The sequence below is a fragment of the Hylobates moloch genome, unplaced genomic scaffold (genome assembly GCF_009828535.3).
Source record: "Hylobates moloch isolate HMO894 unplaced genomic scaffold, HMol_V3 SCAFFOLD_14, whole genome shotgun sequence".
NCBI classification, from domain to species: domain Eukaryota; kingdom Metazoa; phylum Chordata; class Mammalia; order Primates; family Hylobatidae; genus Hylobates; species Hylobates moloch.
The window spans coordinates 12,639,435-12,658,598 of record NW_026652289.1 but is presented as its reverse complement, the minus strand read 5'-3'; the positions used below and the strand labels follow the sequence as shown (position 1 = coordinate 12,658,598).

Genomic DNA, 19,164 nt, shown 5'->3' with positions numbered 1-19,164 from the left:
TGTGTAGTGTATGCCAAAATTCCAACTCCCAGAAGGAAAGCAGATGCTCCTCATAAAGAAAACACATTGTGCAAACAGTGTAAGGACAGTAAGCCACCTTACCAGTTTGGGAATGGGAGGGATAAACTTGAAATCCAAATTCCCAGGCCGGGCGCGGTGGCTCATGCCTGTAATCCCAGCACTTTGGGAGGCCGAGGCAGGTGGATCACTTGAGGTCAGGGGTTCGAGACAGGCCTGGCTAGCATGGTGAAAACCCATCTCTACTAAAAATACAAAAATTAGCCAGGCGTGGTGGTGGGCACCTGTGATCCCAGTTACTCAGGAGGCTGAGGCAGGAGAATTGCTTGAACCTGGGAGGTGGAGGTTGCAGTGAGTCAAGATCACGTCACTGCACTCCAGCCTAGGCAACTGAGCAAGACTCCGTCTCAAAAAAAAAAAACAAAAACAAAAACAAAAACAAATTTCCACATGTCACCTAAGAGGTGACCTTGAAATCAGGCCCTTCTAAGGGCATTAGTGTTAGGCCTGTTACGTTAGCTCTTCTGCAGTCTGTGATTCTGAATTTTAGGAATTCCATTTGAATGCTGAAATAAACCCAAAGGGAATTTTTGTCCTTAAAATCGTGTCTTCCTCTGCCCTGGCAGTCCAACACCATTAAACAGAAGAAAAGAAAATGTAAAACCATCAAGTAATACTACTATTCATAGATCATACAATTATTTTTATATTTTTATTTTTTAATTTTAATTTTTTAGACCAGGCTGGAGTACAGTAGTGCAATCATAGCTCACTGTAGCCTCCAATTCCCAGGCTCAAGCCATCCTCCCACTTTGGCCTCCCGAGTAGCTGGGACTATAGGCATGCACCACCATGACTGGCTTATTATTATTATTATTATTTTATTTTCTGTAGAGACGGAGGGAGGGGGTCTCACTATGTTACCCAAGCTCAAACTACTGGGCTCAAGTAATCCTCCCACCTCAGCCTCCCAAAGTGCTGGAATTACAGGCATGAGCCACCATGCCTGGCCTATTTTTGTATTTAAAAAAATAATAACATGTTCTGTATTTGAATAATCTGCCTTTTTTCAGTTAACAATTTAGCAGCCTTGTCTTCCCATGTTTTCAAGCATATGTTATACCACCATTTCATGTGGCTGCAGTGGATTATATTGTATCTCAAAATTAGAAAACAGTTCTTTGCAAGAAACCCTATACTGCCACAATAGGGTATCGCTGTTTTCCACTTTGGTATGGGACAATGACAACCTTGCCAGGACAACAGGAGCCATTGCCTGGAAGACCAGGTGGGGAGGCAGCAAGGTCTGCTCAAGGCAGCAGAGGGATGCGCAGAGGAGACACAGAACCTTCCTAGAGTCTAGGGTCCAGTTGTCTCCTGATGACATAAATCCCTAAGGTCATTTTAGCTGAAACTATAGGAGGATCAAGCACATTTTGGTCAAACTAGAAGCAGGGTGGGAATGAAGGGAACATTTCCCAGAATAATTTTTTCTCTGTTGACTAACTTGAGGTATCTAGATTAACCATGAGATACAAAATGTTGGCCAGGCACGGTGGCTCACGCCTGTAATCCCAGCACTTTGGGAGGCCGAGGCAGGTGGATCACCTGAGGTCAGGAGCTCGAGACCAGCCTGGGCAACATGGTGAAACCCTGTCTCTACTAAAAATACAAAAATGAGCCGGACATGATGGTGGGTGCCTATAATCCCAGCTACTCAAGAGCTGGAGGCAGGAGAATTGCTTGAACCTGGGAGGCAGAGGTTGCAGTGAGCTGAGGTGGCACCGTTGCAATCCAGCCTGGCAACAGAGTGGAACTCCATGTCAAAAAAAAAAAAAAAAGAAAGAAATACAAAATGTTTGTTTGTTTTGAGATGGAGTCTTGCTCTTCATCCAGGCTGGTGCAGTCTCGGCTCACTGCAGCCTCTGCCTCCTGGTCCAAGTGATTCTCCTCCCTCAGCCTCCCATGGAGCTGGGATTACAGGTGTGCACCACCACATCCAGCTAATTTTTGTACTTTTAGTAGAGACTGGGTTTTGCAACGTTGGCCAGGCTGGTCTCTAACTCCTGACCTCAGGTGATCCGCCCACCTTGGCCTCCCAAAGTGGTGGGATTACAGGTGTGAGCCACCCCATCCAGCCCAAAATGTTAATTTTAAAGGAGAAAAAGGTTATCCTAGAAATTGGAATTTACTGAAGTCTAGTTACTACAATGGGCACTCTGAGACCTCACAGACAGAAACACAGTTCTAAAGCTATCAGCCTCTTTGGCCTCACAACACACCAATTTTCACATATAAAATGTGTCCACTGCCAGCCAGTGACCCGCTAAAAATGGCATCTTGTTCTCCTTTGGTTGTCATGTTCACAGTGAATTTGAGGAAACATCAGGAAAGATGTAGGCAGCTTGGCCGTGTTCATTTACATGTGTGCTTGTGATGTTTTTAAAACAGGTCAAAGGCCCTTTCAGAAGCAACTCCATTTCACTGGATAACTTAAAACCCTTCAGAGTGTACTGTTTACAAGTCCAGGCACAACTGCTTTGGAACAAAAGTAACATCTTTAGAGTCGGGCATTTAAGCAACACATCTTGCTACGAAACAATGGCAGATGGTAAAATATACCTTCTTATGTCCTTTCTGAACTGGGAAAAGAATGCTCCTCCAATAGTGAAATCGGGGAATGCTTATGAGGTCATGGGTGGTGGGAGTGGGGAGACCCAGTGAGAAGAGAGTGCTGAACTGCAGGAATAATGAGCTTGTGCTGAGATCTGGTAGTGGAGGCTGCCAGACAGCTACCGCTTGCTTTATTTCATTACAGGATTGACTTTAGCTATTCATGTAAGCATACCAGGTGAGGGTGGGGGTAGGGGGACTTGCCCATTTTACTAGGACAGGAATGCTCTTTAAGCAGCATGGATGGAACATTAACTGATGTTTGTGTTGTGTGTGGGAAGATCATTCTGTTCACTTTCGTGTCCTCGTTTTAGCCTCCACTGAGCTTCAACAAGTCATCCTGATCTCTGTGGGAACATTTTCATTGCTGTTGGTGCTGGCAGGAGCCTGTTTCTTCCTGGTCCTGAAATACAGAGGTCTGATTAAATACTGGTTTCACACTCCACCAAGCATCCCGTTACAGATAGAAGAGGTACGTGTGCACACTTTTTTTTTTTTTTTTTGAGACAGGGTCTTGCTCTGTTGCCCAGGCTGGAGTGTCATGGTACAATCTCTGCTCACTGCAGCCTCCATCTCCCAGGTTCAAGCGATTCTCCTGCCTCAGCCTCCTGAGTAGCTGGTATTACAAGCGCTCACCACCGTGGCCTGCTAATTTTTGTATTTTTGGTAGAGATGGGGTTTTGCTATGTTGGCCAGACTGGTCTCGAACTCCTGACCTAAAGTGATCCACCCACCTCAGCCTCCCAAAGTGCTCGGATTACAGGCGTGAGCCACTGCGCCCGGCCACGTAGACATCTTAATGGTGACACACAAGGGCCCCACTGCCCCTGGCAACCCCTAAGAGTGCAGCTGTGGGCAAAGCCGTGGACACAGAGATTTGGGTTAAAAATAGTATGGGGTTGTTTGTACACCCATGTTCATATTGACACGATTCACAACAGCCAGAAGGTGGAAGCACTCCGGTGTCGTTGAAGGATTAATAGATAAATCAATGGATGGTCTTTCCATACAATGGAATATCATTGAGCCTTAGAAAGGAAGGGGATTGTGACATATCCTACCACACGGATGGACCTTGAGGACATTATGCTGAGTGGAGTAGGACAGTCACAAAAGGATACTGTCTGCTTCCACTTAAACGAGGTCCCCAGAGTCATCAAATCCATAAAGACAGGAAGTAGAATGGTGGTTGTGGTGGTGGAGGGAGGGAAGTGGGAAGTTCGTGTTGAATGGGGCCAGAGTTTCAGTTCTGGGGCTGTAGAGAGTTCTGGAGATGGATGGTGGTCATGATTGCACAATGTGAATGTGCTTGGCACTACCGATGTACACCTAAAAAGAGTTATGATGGTACATTTTATGTTATGTGTATTTTACCACAATTTTTTTTTTTTTTTTTTTTTTTTTAATGGCATGGGGCTGGCCAAAAAGGTGGCCTGGCCTGGCCTGGAGATTGGCTGCAGTAGGCCCCTCTCTGAGGCAGCAGTTCTCCTCTGCTGTCTGGAGAATACGCCAGGGAAGCGACCTGGCTGGAGGACGTGAAGGCGGTGGAGACAGTGAGCTTGAGCTTTGAGGCCCACAGGGTGCTTAGGAGGGCCCTAAGGGAGAGTCAACACCCAGAGCTGTGAGTGCCAGGCCCCGTGCACCCATTGCCCAGTGGGTATTGCTAATATTTGAAAAGACTTGAGAAAGAACAGCAGCTTGGGTCTTGTGGAAAGTCTTTATTTTCCTGCATAACCCCAGCCCCCTGAGGCTCTGTGAGGCCACTGGGCCTTCTGAGGACACGGTCAGGACATTTTGGGGATCAGAGGTGAGCTGAGAGAAGAACATTTAAAAAGCATTTGCAGCCGGGCGCAGTGACCCACACCTGTAATCCCAGCACTTGGGGAGGCCAAGGTGGGCAGATCACCTGAGGTCAGGAGTTCAAGACCAGCCTGGCCAACATGGTGAAACCCTGTCTCTACTAAAAATACAAAAATTAGCCGGGTGTGGTGATGGGCACCTATAATCCCAGCTACATGAGAGGCTGAAGCAGGAGAATTGCTTGAACCCAGGAGGTGGAAGTTACAGTGAGCCAAGATCGCACCATAGCACTTTAGCCTGGGTGGCAGAGCAAGACTCCAGCTCAAAAAAATAAAATAAATTAAATAAAAAGCATTTGCTTCTGGAGGCTTCACATTATTCTTGGGTAAACCCAGAGTAAAGGTGTTGGAAACAGAATGTTACTCGGTTACATGTGGGATGAACAGATGTTAGATAAGGTCCAAGTCTGCAGAAACATAGCGGCACTTTCAGAAAGAACCCCAGTCACTTGTTCCTTCATCTGCCATGATGTATTGTAGGTACATAGGCAGTTACAGATTCCCTACTAGAATCTCCTTGGTTAATACTGTCACAAAATCACAGCTCCTAACAGGTCTCAGAATCTTACTTGCAGTAATAATCTCTCTCTCTCCTGGTAGAACTACCAGCTGAGCCCCAGTACATGAATATAAATATACTATGAGTCATTCCTCTGAGACATGAACAGAAAACACAGGCCTGTCAGTTCACTTTTCTAGGAAAGCATAAAGAACATCCACCAAAGGTCTCTGAGTTACATGGGAACAGTGAATCATGTTTCACCTATAATTCTGGGGTTTCACAAGGGTACATGTTTTGGTTTTGTTCCTCTTTCAGTCAGCTACAAGCTCATTGTCTTTCAGTATCTTTCAGCATTTCCAAGAGCTAGACACTAGATTCTTGGTAACTTGGTGAATCTATGGCTAAGCCTAAAGCCTGCGGGAGCAAAAGAGAAATTAATCGCTGGGAAACACCCCTTTTTATGTTAAGGCCAAAGGCCCTCCCTCCCAGATTCTCTGCTTGCTGTGCGCTGGTGTGAGGGGAGGGGTGGAATGCCTGAGACCAATGCTTGTGAACTTGCCCCTTTTTTCCACATCACAGCTGAACAAGAGCACCCAGTCCCTTCTTCACTGAAAGGTTACAATTTTAGAGACGTCTTAAGATTAATAACCCACAGGCCTACACTGAGGGTTGCAAGGAAGAACTTGCTTTTTTTCCAATCAGAAAATCAGAAGAAAAAAACGAAACTTGCTTTTCCTGAGTTTTGCCCTTTTACACTCTCAGCATATTAACATGGTCAGCCCTGGGATGAGTATTAAAGTGATTACTGAGATGAGGGGTAAGGAGTATTCAACTATTAGAAGTTGTTGGCTGGGCGCGGTGGCTCATGCCTGTAATCCAAGCACTTTGGGAGGCCGAGGTGGGTGGATCATGAGGCCAAGAGATCAAGACCATCCTGGCCAACATGGTGAAACCCTGTCTCTACTAAAAATACAAAAGTTACCCAGGCATGGTGGCATGCGCCTGTAGTCCCAGCTACTTGGGAGGCTGAGGCAGGAGAATCGCTTGAACCCAGGAGGCAGAGGTTGCAGTGAGCCGAGATCACGCCACTGCACTCCAGCCTGGCAACAGAGCAAGACTCTGTCTCAAGAAAAAAAAAAAAATTAGTCAGCCGTGGTGGTACATGCCTGCAATCCTAGCTACTTGGGAGGCTGAGGCAGGAGAATTGCTTGAACCCGGGAGGCGGAAGTTGCAGTGAGCCGAGATCGCGCCACTGCACTCCAGCCTGGGCGAAAGAGAGACTGACTCAACAATGACAACAAAAAATTGTTGCTGGGTGCAGTGGCTCACACCTGTAATCCCAGCACTTTGGGAGGCCGAGGTGGGCGGATCACCTGAGGTTGGGAGTTCGAGACAGCCTGACCAACATGGAGAAACCCCGTCTCTACTAAAAATACAAAATTAGCAGGGTGTGGTGGTGCATGCCTGTAATCCCAGCTACTTGGGAGGCTGAGGCAGAGGAATCACTTGAACCTGGGAGGCAGAGGTTGCAGTGAGCCGAGATTGTGTCATTGCACTCCAGCCTGGGCAAGAACGTGAAACTCCGTCTCAAAAAAAAAAAAAAGTTGTTTCATTGTTGGAAAAAAAAAAGAAGTTATGTCATTGGTGGACAGAATCAACTTATATCTGAATAAAATAACAACTATACCAATTAAAACTACAGTAGGCCAGGTGTAGTGGCTCACGCCTGTAATCCCAGCACTTTGGGAGGCTGAGGTGGGTGGATCATTTGCAGTCAGGAGTTTGAGACCAACCTGGCCAACATGATGAAACCCTGTCTCTACTAAAAATACAAAATTAGCCGAGGCGAAGTGGTGGGCACCTGTAGTCCCAGCTACTCAGAGGGTTGAGGCAGGAGAATCGCTTGAACCCGGGAAGCAGAGGTTGCAGTGAGCTGGGATCACACCACTGCACTCCAGCCTAGGTGACAGAGTGAGACTCCATCTCAAAAAAAAAAAAAAAGAAAAAAACTAAAGTTAAAAGGTCTGGTATATTGAACTGGTAAACTAATTACAATTTTGCTTTCCAACCTCCTCAAGTATTTAAAGGACCCAACTCAGCCCATCTTAGAGGCCTTGGACAAGGACAGCTCACCAAAGGATGATGTCTGGGACTCTGTATCCATTATCTCATTTCCAGAAAAGGAGCAAGAAGATGTTCTCCAAACACTTTGAACCAAAGCATGGGTCTAGCCCACCGGCTCCCTGGAAGAGATCATCGAGCCATCAGAGCTGCCGGAGTTCTGTCTGGACTTTCCAGAGACCAGTATTCCCTTTTCCTGCCTCCAAAAGGCCTGTCCCTGCAGACATGAGAGACAGCAGGTCTCATGGGGGTGACAAGTTTTGTTTTTTTCTTCTTGAAGAATTTTCAAAATCAAACAAGTTTCCAGAATGATTCTACGGAGATATCCCAGGAAAATTAAGGCTTCTCTTAAACACTAAAAAGCCATGTAATTGCTTGTTAGCAAAATGGATATGACACATCTCTGATACTTTTTTCATTATTGGTTGGGCTGAGCAGTCAGAAGACCTGGTCTTTTTCTTGACTTTGGCAAATGAGCCAGAGCCCCTCGGGCAGGTCACACAACCTGTCCCAGCCTGTCCCAGCGAGGGACACTGAGTGGCCCTTCATGTATGTCCATGGTGTGCTGGCTTAAAATGTAATTAATCTTGTAAATATACTCCTAGTAATTTAAGATTTTGTTTTTAAACTAGAAATAAAAGATGGTATGGTGCATGTTTTTTAAAGTCTATGTGAAGTCTTTTCTTTATTGTAGCCTATTTTCTGCAGAATTTCAGCTTTTTAAAATTACTCAATCTAAACTTGTTTTTTCTTAAATAACACCTGCTAGAGCTACTGAGGCCTCACGGGAACTCAGCAAACACTTCCTATGGATGTCACTTGATCCTCTAAAGGTTATAAAGAAGGCCAGGGCCTAGTGTGGTGGCCCACGCCTGTAATCCCAGCACTTTGGGAGGTTGAGGTGGGTGGATCACTTGAGGCCAGGAGTTCTAGACCCGCCTGGGCAACATGGTGAAACCCTGTCTCTATGAAAAATGCAAAAATCAGCCAGGCATGATGACATACACCTGTAGTCCCAGCTACTTGAGAGGCTAAAGTGGGAGGATGCTTTAGCCTGGGAGGCGGAGGTCACCATGAGCCGAAATGATGCCACAGCACAGCGTGGGAGACAGAGCGAGACCCTATCTCAAAAAAAAAGGGCTGGGCATGGTGGCTCATGCCTGTAATCCCAGCACTTTGGGAGGTCAAGATGGGAGGATCGCTTGAGGCCAGGAGTTTGAGAACAGCCTGGGCAACATAGTGAGACCTTGTTTTCACAAAAAATAAAAAATTAGCTAGTTGTGGTGGTGTACACCCATAGTCCCAGCTACTCATGAGGCTCAGACCAGAGGATCATTTGAGCCTAGGAGTTAGGAGTTCAAGGCTGCAATGAGCAATGATTACACCACTACATTCCAGCCTTGGCAACACAGAAAGAGAGACCCTGTCTCAAAAATATAAAAGTTATAAGGGGGATTTGCAGAAGGCACATTAGCACTTCATTTATATGTGACAAGTCACACTGTGTTGACCAAGGCAGGGATTTGTGGGCAATAAAGAGAATTAACTGATTAATCAATAGTAGTGTTATCCACTGAGCATGCAAGTCATCTGATTGTGTCAGTATTGTCGGGCTCTGTTGTTCAAAGGATATGTATTTAAAATCCATTTATAGGCTGGGCATGGTGGCTCACACCTGTAATCCCAACACTTTGGAAGGCCGAGGCAGGCAGATCACCTGAGATCAGGAGTTCGAGACCAGCCTGGCCAACATGGTGAAACCCTGTCTCTACTAAAAGCACAAAAATTAGCTGAGTGTGGTGGCAGGCACCTGTAATCCCAGCTACATGGGAGGCTAAGGCAGGGAATTGCTTGAGCCTGGGAGGTTGCAGTGAGCCGAGATTGTGCCACTGCACTCCAGCCTGGGCAACAGAGTGAGACTCCATCTCAAAAAAAAAATAAAAAATAGGCCAGGCATGGTGGCTCATACCTGTATTCCCAGCACTTTGGGAGGCCAGGGCAGGTAGATAACGAGGTCAAGAGATCGAGACCATCCTGACCAACATGGTGAAACCCTGTCTCTACTAAAAACACAAAAATTATCTGGGCGTGGTGGTGCACACCTGTAGTCCCAGCTACTCGGGAGGCTGAGGCAGGAGAATCTCTTGAACCCAGGAGGCGGAGGTTGCAGTGAGCCGAGATCGCACCACTGTACTCCAGCCTAGTGACAGAGTGAGACTGTTTCAAAAATAATAATAAAAATAAATAAAAAATAAAAATCCATTCACATGACTCTTCCCATTTGGAAAATGGATGTGTAGATTCATCCCATCTCCCACGCAAAGGGCCACAGCTGCCGTCACGCTGCTTTAGGAAGAAGCCCTGCCGGTAGCCCTGTCTTGACAATGGGAAGAGGTGACAATACCTGGAGCTTTATGAAGCTTCTAGCACTAGTCGATGGAGCCACCTTCTTTCCCTCCGTTGGGGCCCTGTACTGCTGGTAAGAAAGTGGCTAACTTTTTTTTCTTTTTTTTTTTTGAGACAGAGTCTCGCTCTGTCGCCCAGGCTGGAGTGCAGTGGCACGATCTTGGCTCACTGAAACCTCCACCTCCCAAGGTTCGAACAATTCTCCTGCCTCAACCTCCCAAATAGCTGGGATTACAGGCATGCACCACTAAGCCTGGCTAATTTTGTATTTTTAGTAGAGATGGGGTTTCACCATGTTGGCCAGGCTGGTCTCGAACTCCTGGCCTCGTGATCCACCCGCCTTGGCCTCCCAAAGGGTTGAGATTACAGGCATGAGCCACCGCGCCCGGCAAAAGTGGCTCTCTTAAGTATTGTGTACCGTGCTGTCTGCAGTGGCAAGAGTTAGAAAAACAAGGCCAACTCCCACCCCATGCACGCAAGTCTTCCTGTGAAGCATCTGTTGTATGCATTAGGTGCACCTTAAGTAGACAAGTTTGGAGGAAGAGGTTGTAGACAGGAATTGTAAAGACTTACCTTCGACCGTTCAGGAAATCGGAGACAGAAGAGCTGCTTCTGTTGGGCAGCAGGATAGTGCCCAGCGAGGAGTGGAGGATACATCTATAGCAGAAGAACAGGAAAGAGTTTGAGCCCAGCAGGACAGAGGGCAGATCAACTCTGTTAGGGTAAGTGCGTCTGTGCCACCCTGTTTATTTATTTATTTAGAGACAGAGTCTCACCCTGTTGCCCAGGCTGGAGTGCAGTGGCACAATCTCAGTTCACTGCAACCTCCACCTTCCAGGTTCAAGCGATTTTTGTGCCTCAGCCTCCAGAGTAGCTAGGATTACAGGTGCACGCCACCACACCCAGCTAATTTTTGTATTTTTAGTAGAGATGGGGGTTTCACCATGTTGGTCAGGCTGGTCTTGAACTCCTGACCTCAGGTGATCCGCTCACCTCAGCCTCCCAAAGTGCTGGGATTACAGGTGTGAGCCACTGTGCCCAGCCTTAGTATTTTCTGAAATGAAATGCCTCATTCTCCTTAGTAAAATAAACGACTAATTGATGGGATTAGTATTTACACTAGTCAAGGCCAGGCGCAGTGGCTCACACCTGTAATCTGAGCACTTTGGGAGGCTGAGGTGGGTGGATCATGAGGTCAGGAGTTTGAGACAAGCCTGGCCAACATGGCAAAAACCTGTTTCTATTAAAAATACAAAAATTAGCCAGGCGTGATGGCTCACACCTGTAATCCCAGCTACTTGGGAGGCTGAAGCAGGAGAATCACTTGAGCCCGAGAAGCAGAGGTTGCAGTGAGCTGAGATGGCACCTCTGCACTCCAGCCTGGGCAACAGAGCAAGACTCTGTCTCAAGAAAAATAAAATAAAGTCGAGCTAAGTACATAATCAACATTTTTGAGTTGGAAGCACTCTTATAAATCATCCGTTGACAGGGCATAATCCATAACCTACTTGCCAAATCAGCCCATTCCCTGTTTTTGTAAAACCCGTGTGCTAAGAATAGCTTTTACATCTTGGAATAGAGAAAAAGTCAAAAGAAGAATATTTCATCACACATGAAAACTGTATGAAATTCAAATTTCAGTGTTCATAAGTATTTATTAGAACCCAGAAGGTAAGCTGGGCGTAGTGGCTCACATCTGTATTCCCAGCCCTTTGGGAGGCCAAGGTGGGCAGATCATTTGAGGCCAGGAGTTTGAGACCAGCCTGACCAACATGGTGAAACACCGTCTCTACTAAAAATACAAAAATTAGCCGGGCATAGTGGTGCATGCCTGTAATCCCAGCTACTCAGAAGGCTGAGCGAAGGGAATTGCTTGAACCTGGGAGGCTGAGGTTGCAGTGAGCCTAGATCATGCCACTGCACTCCAGCCTGGGTGACACAGTGAGACCCCGTCTCAAAAAAGAAAAGAATAAAAAGAACCCAGAAGGTGAAGGAGTGGGAAGCTTCAGAGGAGCTGATTGGCATGGGGGTGGAGAGGGGAAGCCCCAGGGCAGGAGCTGGAGCCATGGTAGGGGCAAAGAAGGCAGACTTCGTAGGACAGCAGCTGATATGCTACACTGAAGTAACCAGCGCTGCCTCCCCCTCAGCAATTACCTTCCTGGGGAACATCTCAGTTCCTAGCCAGGGCTTGGGTCATCTGCCTCTGAGACATTTATACCTTTTAACATCACATCTCTGGCCAGGTGTGGTGACTCACGCCTGTAATCCTAGCACTTTGGGAGGCCGAGGTGGGCAGATTGCCTGAGCTCAGGAGTTTGAGACCAGCCTGGGCAACATGGTGAAACCCTGTCTCTACTAAAATACAAAAAAAAAAAAAAAAAGCTGGGCATGGCGACATGCGCCTCTACTCCCAGCTACTCAGGAGGCTGAGGCAGGAGAATTGCTTGAACCTGGGATGCAGAGGTTGCAGTGAGAAGAGATCGTGCCACTGCACGCCTGGTGACAGAGCGAGACTCTGTCTCAAAAATAATAAAATAGGCCGGGTGCGGGGGCTCACACTTGTAATCTCAGAACTTTGGGAGGCTGAGGCAGGAGGGATCATGAGGTCAGGAGTTTGAGACCAGCCTGACCAACATGGCGAAACCCCGTCCCTACTAAAAATACAAAAATTAGCCGGGCGTGGTGATGTGTGCCTGTAATCCCAGCTACTCAGGAGGCTGAGGCAGGAGAATCACTTGAACCTGGGAGGCAGAGGTTGCAGTGAGCCGAGATCACACCACTGCCCTCCACCTGGGTGACACAGCAAGACTCTGTCTCGAAAAACAATAAAACATAACATAACATAACAAAATAAAATAACGTCTCTGTCCATAGTGTTTAAATCACATAAAATGGACGTCTGGCAGGGCACGGCGGCTCACACCTGTAATCCCAGCATTTTGGGAGGCTCAGGTGAGCGGATCACCTGAGGTCAGGAGTTCAAGACCAGTCTGGCCAACATGGTGAAACCCCATCTCTACTAAAAATACAAAAATCAGCCCAGCGTGGTGGCAGGTGCCTGTAATCCCAGCTATTCAGGAGGCTGAGGCAGGAGAATCGGTTGAACCCACAAGGTGGACATTGCAATAAGCCAAGATGGCACCACTGCACCTCAACCTGGGCAACGGAGCAAGAATCTGTCTCAAAAAAAAGGACTTCTTGGTACATAACATTTAAAGAAGCCTGCATAGTCACTATGGTCACTATGTCTTTGAAGCGCCACAACAGAGAGAGGCTCTCTGAAAAAAAATGATACTGATTTGGGAATAGGGTATTACAAGGGGAACACTGCCAGAGTAAACTATGTACACATTTAGGCAGGTGAAGGAAAACAAAGGTTCTTAAAGGAAAAATGAGTATTAGATCATTGTTTTAAGATAATTATCCTTGGCTATAAGGATCAATAGCAAGGGGGATGCCATTCCAAGGTTAGAAAGGCAGTTGTTGGGCAGATATCTTCATAAAAGTGTTTTTTGTGTAAGGCTGTGAAGGGCTTTGTGCAAGCTTGAGATTTTTGCAGTCTTTTGTAATCATTTTTATTTATTTATTTATTTAGAGACAGAGTCTTGCCCTGTCACCCAAGCTGAAGAGCAGTGATGCAATCACAGCTCACTGCAACTTCTGCCTCCCAGATTCAAGAAATTCTCCTGTCTCAGCCTCCTTAGTAGCTGGGACTACAGGCACCTGCCACCATGCCTGGCTAATTTTTTGTATTTTTAGTAGAGACGGGATTTTGCCATGTTGCCCAGGCTGGTCTCGAACTCCTGACCTCAAGTGATCCACCTGCCTCGGCCTTCTTTAGTGCTGGGATTACAGGCATGAGCCACCACACCCGGCCTTGTGATCATTTTTGTTATCAAGCATTTTTGCATGAGAATCCTTCATGGCCTTCCCCAGCTCTATTTGTCAGCATTTTTTGTTTGTTTGTTTGAAGCACAAGTGACTCCATTTTGATTCTGACAACTTCCACACTATGCAGTCACATCTCTGAGGCACCCAGAGCCCTTCAAAATATATTTGCTGTTTGCCAAATAGTCTCTATTTGAGACGAGAACATCCCCAGCTATCCTTCTGTTTGGTGAGAAGTGAGACTCCACCCCAGCATTTTCCGGAGATGCAGTCACGCCTCCCTGCCCTTCACTGCCGCTCCCAGCCTCCCCTGAGACTCAAGGACTGTCCCATGGGAATGAAGTGAAAGTGATGTCTTTCTCCTTGTTTCCAGTCTGTGGTGAGGGAAAACAGCTGGCTACGCTTGGGAGGGTATGGAAACTGGTCAGAGTGGGTACTTGGGACCTGGGGCCTCAGAGCCGCCCGTTGCTAAGGAGAGGACTCTGGTCAGGGCAACTTGCCAATGCTCTAGGAAGATGTTCTAGGAATGACACCTAGACATTCCTAAAAAATGATAGCCTAAAAATTCATCCCATTGTAGAAATACATGCAGCACTCGCTTCTCTGGGCCCCTCAGTTATCAAAAAAAGAGGAGGGGGGCAGACCCTCAGGGTTACTTTACATTCATATACCTAGCTACAACATAAACATCAAATGATATGTGGCCAGGTGCGCTGGCTCACGCCTGTAATCCCAGCACTTTGGGAGGCCGAGGCAGGCAGATCACTTTTTTCTTTACTATAAAGTACGTTACAGGGGTAATCTGAAGAATTTGAATAAGGCACAAAGTACCATATCAATGTTAATTTTCTGACTTTGGCATCGTATTGCAGTGATGTTTGGGGGGAAATACACACAGGATTCAAGGGTAAGTAAACAGGCGTCACATCTGCAACATGCTGCCAAACATTTAAAATAACAGGTCAGGAGTTCGAGACCAGCCTGGCCAACATGGAGAAACCCCGTCTCTACTAAAAATACAAAAATTAGCCAGGCATGGTGGTGCACACCTATAGTTCCAGCTACTCAGGAGGCTGAGGCATGAGAATTGCTTGAACCTGGGAGGCAGAGGTTGCAGTGAGCAAGATCGTGCCACTGCACTCCAGCCTGGGCGAACAGAGACTCTGTCTCAAAAAAAAAACAAAAAAACAAAACAAAACAAAACAAAAAGCACAACATATGATACTAATGATTTTCCTTGAAATTAAATAGTGGTATGAGTAACAATGTATAATAACTGTAAATATTAATTCAACTCATTTCATTTCTACATTCAGGTGAATAAAAAATATCTGATCTATTCTCTGTGGGTTATAAGAGTATTTTTGTATCTGAAAAGCCTAAGAGAGGGTCAAACCCTTAAAGAGCTGGTAAGTCCAGGCAGGAGGACCCTGAGGTCCTTGGAGATGGGCAGGTACAAAATTTTGCCTGGCATAAAATTCAATTAATCAATCAAACTAATGTGTTTCTTATTTACTTTCTGAAATTTTGCTGTGACCCTTAGTACAACTGTGAGTACCTTCAAGTGTCCTCCAGATCCAGACACTTCTCAAGTGGCCAGCCCCACGCTAACTACTAAAATATGTGGAGCACCAGTAGTCGGGGCTATGGGTACATTCCTGTAGGCTGTGCACCGCACAACCCCACCGGTGCTGTTGACCTAAACAGAACACAAAGGCACACAGCAACTGCTAGTAGCCCTGATACATAAGCCACTCGAGTTCCAAATGCCTAGTCACAGAAGACAAAGACTGAAGAACCATTCCAAATGTAAGAGACACTGCAGGGATATGACAACTAAATGCAGTGTGTGACCACAGGCAGGATCCTGCCACAGAGAAATAAAGGTTTTTTTTCTTTACTATAAAGTACATTACAGGGGTAATCTGAAGAATTTGAATAAGGCACAAAGTACCGTATCAATGTTAATTTTCTGACTTTGGCATCGTATTGCAGTGATGTTTGGGGGGAAATACACACAGGATTCAAGGGTAAGTAAACAGGCGTCACATCTGCAACATGCTGCCAAACATTTAAAATAACAGACCAAAGCAAATGTAGTAAAATGTTAACTTCTGGGAATCTGAAGGTTATACGGGAATTCTGTGTGCATTTTTTTTTTTTTTTTTTTAATGGAGTTTCACTCTGTCGCCCAGGCTGGAGTGCAATGGCAGGGTCTTGGCTCACTGCAACTACCGCCTCCTGGGTTCAAGCGATTCTCCTGCCTCAGCCTCCCAAGTAGCTGGAATTATAGGCACTTGCCACTACGCCCAGCTAATCTTTGTATTTTTAGTAGAGATGGGATTTCACCATGTTGGCCAAGCTGGTCTTGAACTCCTGACCTCCGGTGATCCGCCCACCTTGGCCTCCCAAAGCACTGAGATTATAGGCATGAGCCACCATGCCTGGCCTCTTTGTGCTATTTTTATAATTCTCCTGGTAAGTCTGATGTAATTTCAACATAAAAAGTTAATCTCAGGCTGGGCGCAGTGGCTCATGCCTGTAATCCTAGCACTTTGGGAGGTTGAGGTGAGCAGATTACTTGAGCTCAGGAGCTCCAGACCAATCTGGGCAACATGGTGAAACCATGTCTCCACAAAAAATACAATTAGCCAGGCATGGTGGGTGCATCTGTAGTCCAACCTACTCAGGAGGCTGAGGTGAGAGGATCTCTTGAGCCTAGGAGGCAGAAGTTGCAGTGAGCCAAGCTCACACCACTGCATTCCAGCCTGGGTGACAGAGCCAGACCCTGTCTCAAAAAAAAAAAAAAAAAAAGGTTAATTTCTAAACTCACAACTTCCATGGTGGGAGGGAAGTACGTTGATCACACTGAATAATGTTTTTGGCACCAGGAGTAGAAACCGTTGGAGTACAGACCTGTACTATAGTCCCAGCTACTTGGGAGGCTGAGGCTGGAGGGTCACTTGAGCTCAGGAGTTCCAGGTCGAAGTGTGCAATGATCATGCCTGTGAAAGCCACTGCACTCCAGCCTGGGTAAAATAGTGAGACTCCATTTCTTTACAAAAAAAAAAGCAAAAGAAAAAGAAAGAGAAGAAACTGCTGGCTGGGTGCAGTGGCTCATACCTGTAATCCCAGCACTTTAGGAGGCTGAGGTAGGCAGATCCTTTGAGCCCTGGAGTTCGAGACCAGCTTGGGTAACATGGTGAAACCCCAACTCTACAAAACATTAACAATTAGCCAGGATGTAGTGGCATGCACCTGTAGTCTGAGCTACTTGGAAGGCTGAGGTGGGAGGATCGCTTGAGCTCGGAAGGATCGCTTGAGCCTGGGAGGTGGAGGGTGACAGAGTGAGACCCAGTCTCAAAAAAAAAAAAAAAAAAAAAAACCACACACAGAAACTGCTGCTGGAAAAGAGCACAATTTACATCCTTTTTGGAGAGCTCTCTGGTTTTATGTCTAGACCTCTGCGGTGGGGAAGAGGTCAACATGCTCCCCAAATCAAAGACCCAGCGCTCTCTACACTGGCATAATCCATGAGGGTCTAGGCAGCCTGTCCTGCCATACTTAAAGAAATTTAAAATATCATATCTGCCACAGCTAAAAGAATTGAAGAGACATTTACTGCTATCCAAAACCCTACATAAAATTACTTAAGGTGTGATAAAGCCTGCTCTGGCAGGCTTGGAAGTCTTGTTTTTCTTAGCATGGCATGCCACCTTGTGGCAAAAAGCTAAAAAGTCATCAGATGAGAAAGGAAACATCCCTTCTAAAGTCATCATAAGAAATGCCGGGCGCAGCGCCTGTAATTCCCTGCACTTTTGGAGGCCCAGGCTGGCGGATTGCTTGAGGTCAGAAGTTTGAGACCAGCCTGGCCAACATGGCAAAACCCCATCTCTACTAAAAATACAAAAACAATTAGCCAGGCGTGGTGGCACGTGCCTACAATCCCAGTTACTTGGGAGGCCAAGGCACGAGAATGGCTTGAACCCAGGAGGCTGAGGTTGCAGTGAGCCACTGCACTCCAGCCTGGATGACAGAGTGAGTGAGACTCTGTCTCAAAAAAAAAAAAAAAAAAAAAAAAAAAAAAAAAAAAAAAAAAAAAAAAAAGGAAAAAAAAAAGCCTACTTGTGTGAATCACTTACTATGTCCAGGAACTATGTTAAGCATTTCCTCAGATTGATTCTCAAACATACTTACAGACAGGGAAACAGTCTTGCAGTCAAATAGCTAATAAGTGGCAGTGCCAGAATAAGGGAATAAGGGAGAAGTAAACCAACCTAAACTTAAATCCATAGGCCTCCAAGAATCCCAGCGCCCAAACCGGAATTGTCTAGTAACAACGCAATTGGAAGAATTCTTCCTGCTGTGCTCTCCTGCCACCATTTTTATTCCCCATAATCAGGCTGGCCACAGCCTTTTCCCAAAGCCAGCCATGCCCACACCTAAACATTTTCCTCTCCTTTTGTTAATTCCCTGTGTTCTATCTATTCTAAAGCCACCATAGCAGCAGTTTCCCCAAATTACATTTTTCTTCTTTTTTGAGACAGAGTGTTGCTCTGTTGCCCACACTGGAGTACAGTGGCTTGATCTCAGCTCACTGCAGCCTCTGCCTCCTGGGCTCAAGCAATTCTCCTGCCTCAGCCTCCCAAGTAGCTGGGATTACAGGCATGCGCCACCATACTTGGCTAATTTTTTGTATTTTTAGTAGAGACAGGTTTCACCATGTTGGCCAGGCTGATCTCGAACTCCTGACCTCAAGTAATCTGCCCGCCTCGGACTCCCAAAGTACTGGGAGTAGAGGCGAGAGCCGCTGTGCCTGGCCCCAAATTACATTTTTCAACATGTTTCAGGAGATAAATTTCCAAGTCTCAGTAACAGAAAACACCACATAATTGACACCTTCCTCCTAAAGACACACTTAAAAAAGAAAAAACTCTAAGAAAGAAAAGAACTTTACAGAATTTTAAAAACGTGTTTTTCAAGCCTAGTGTGGTGGCTTGCACCTCTAGCCCCAGCTACTCAGGAGGCTGAGGCAGGAGGATCACTTGAGCTCAGGAATTCAAGACCAGCCTGGACAATATAGCAAGACACCTCTCTAAAAAAGACTAAGCAAGAAGGCGGGACGCAGTGGCTCACGCCTGTAATCCCAGCACTTTGGGAGGCCGAGGTGGCTGGATCACCTCAGGAATTTGAGACCAGCCTGGCCAACATGGTGAAACCATGTCTCTACTAAAAATACAAAAATTAGCCGGGTATGATGGCACACACCTGTAACCCCAGCTACTCGGGAGGCTGAGGCACGAGAATCATCTGAACCCGGGAGACAGAGGTTGCAGTGAGCTGAGATCACACCACTGCACTCCAGCCTGGGTGACAAGAGCAAAACTCCATCTGAAAAAAAAAAAAAAAAAATCAAGAAATAAAGAAAGAAAAAACATGTTTAGACCTAGTTCGGCCCAGGGTTTCCCAAGCTTCTTTGACACACACACCTTTTCTCAGGTACACCTTCAGGGCCACCAGTGTTCTACAAGCAACTTGGGAAAGGTGCAACTAAATCTAAAAAGGAGAGCTGAATGTGGTGGTGCACACCTATAGTCCTAGCTACTCAGTAGGCTGAGGGGAGGACTGCTTGAGCCAAGGAGTTCAAGGCAGTAGTGAGCTATAATCATGCCACGGCGTTCCAGCCTGGGCAAGAGT

The 19,164-nt window shown here is 46.3% G+C and overlaps 1 protein-coding gene and 1 long non-coding RNA gene across 3 annotated transcripts in view; one reads left to right on the top strand and one right to left on the bottom strand.

The window, feature by feature from the left end:
* The window catches only part of IFNGR2 (interferon gamma receptor 2), a 37,268-nt gene extending 29,427 nt beyond the window's left edge, over nucleotides 1-7,841 (top strand). For both annotated transcript variants that reach the window (XM_058427370.1, XM_032176302.2), the window contains 3 exons: nucleotides 2,470-2,629; nucleotides 3,006-3,163; nucleotides 7,131-7,841. In XM_058427370.1, the coding sequence (XP_058283353.1) occupies nucleotides 2,470-2,629; nucleotides 3,006-3,163; nucleotides 7,131-7,265 (453 nt within the window). In that variant the 3' untranslated portion in view covers nucleotides 7,266-7,841. The remainder of the gene's footprint in view (nucleotides 1-2,469; nucleotides 2,630-3,005; nucleotides 3,164-7,130) is intronic.
* LOC131381132 (uncharacterized) lies at nucleotides 2,625-16,537 on the bottom strand. The gene is made up of 4 exons (XR_009209615.1): nucleotides 16,384-16,537; nucleotides 10,153-10,236; nucleotides 7,186-7,390; nucleotides 2,625-3,094 (listed from the first exon to the last, which is right to left on the bottom strand). It is a non-coding gene; the product is annotated as an uncharacterized LOC131381132 (long non-coding RNA).
* Between the last annotated feature and the right edge of the window lie 2,627 nt (nucleotides 16,538-19,164).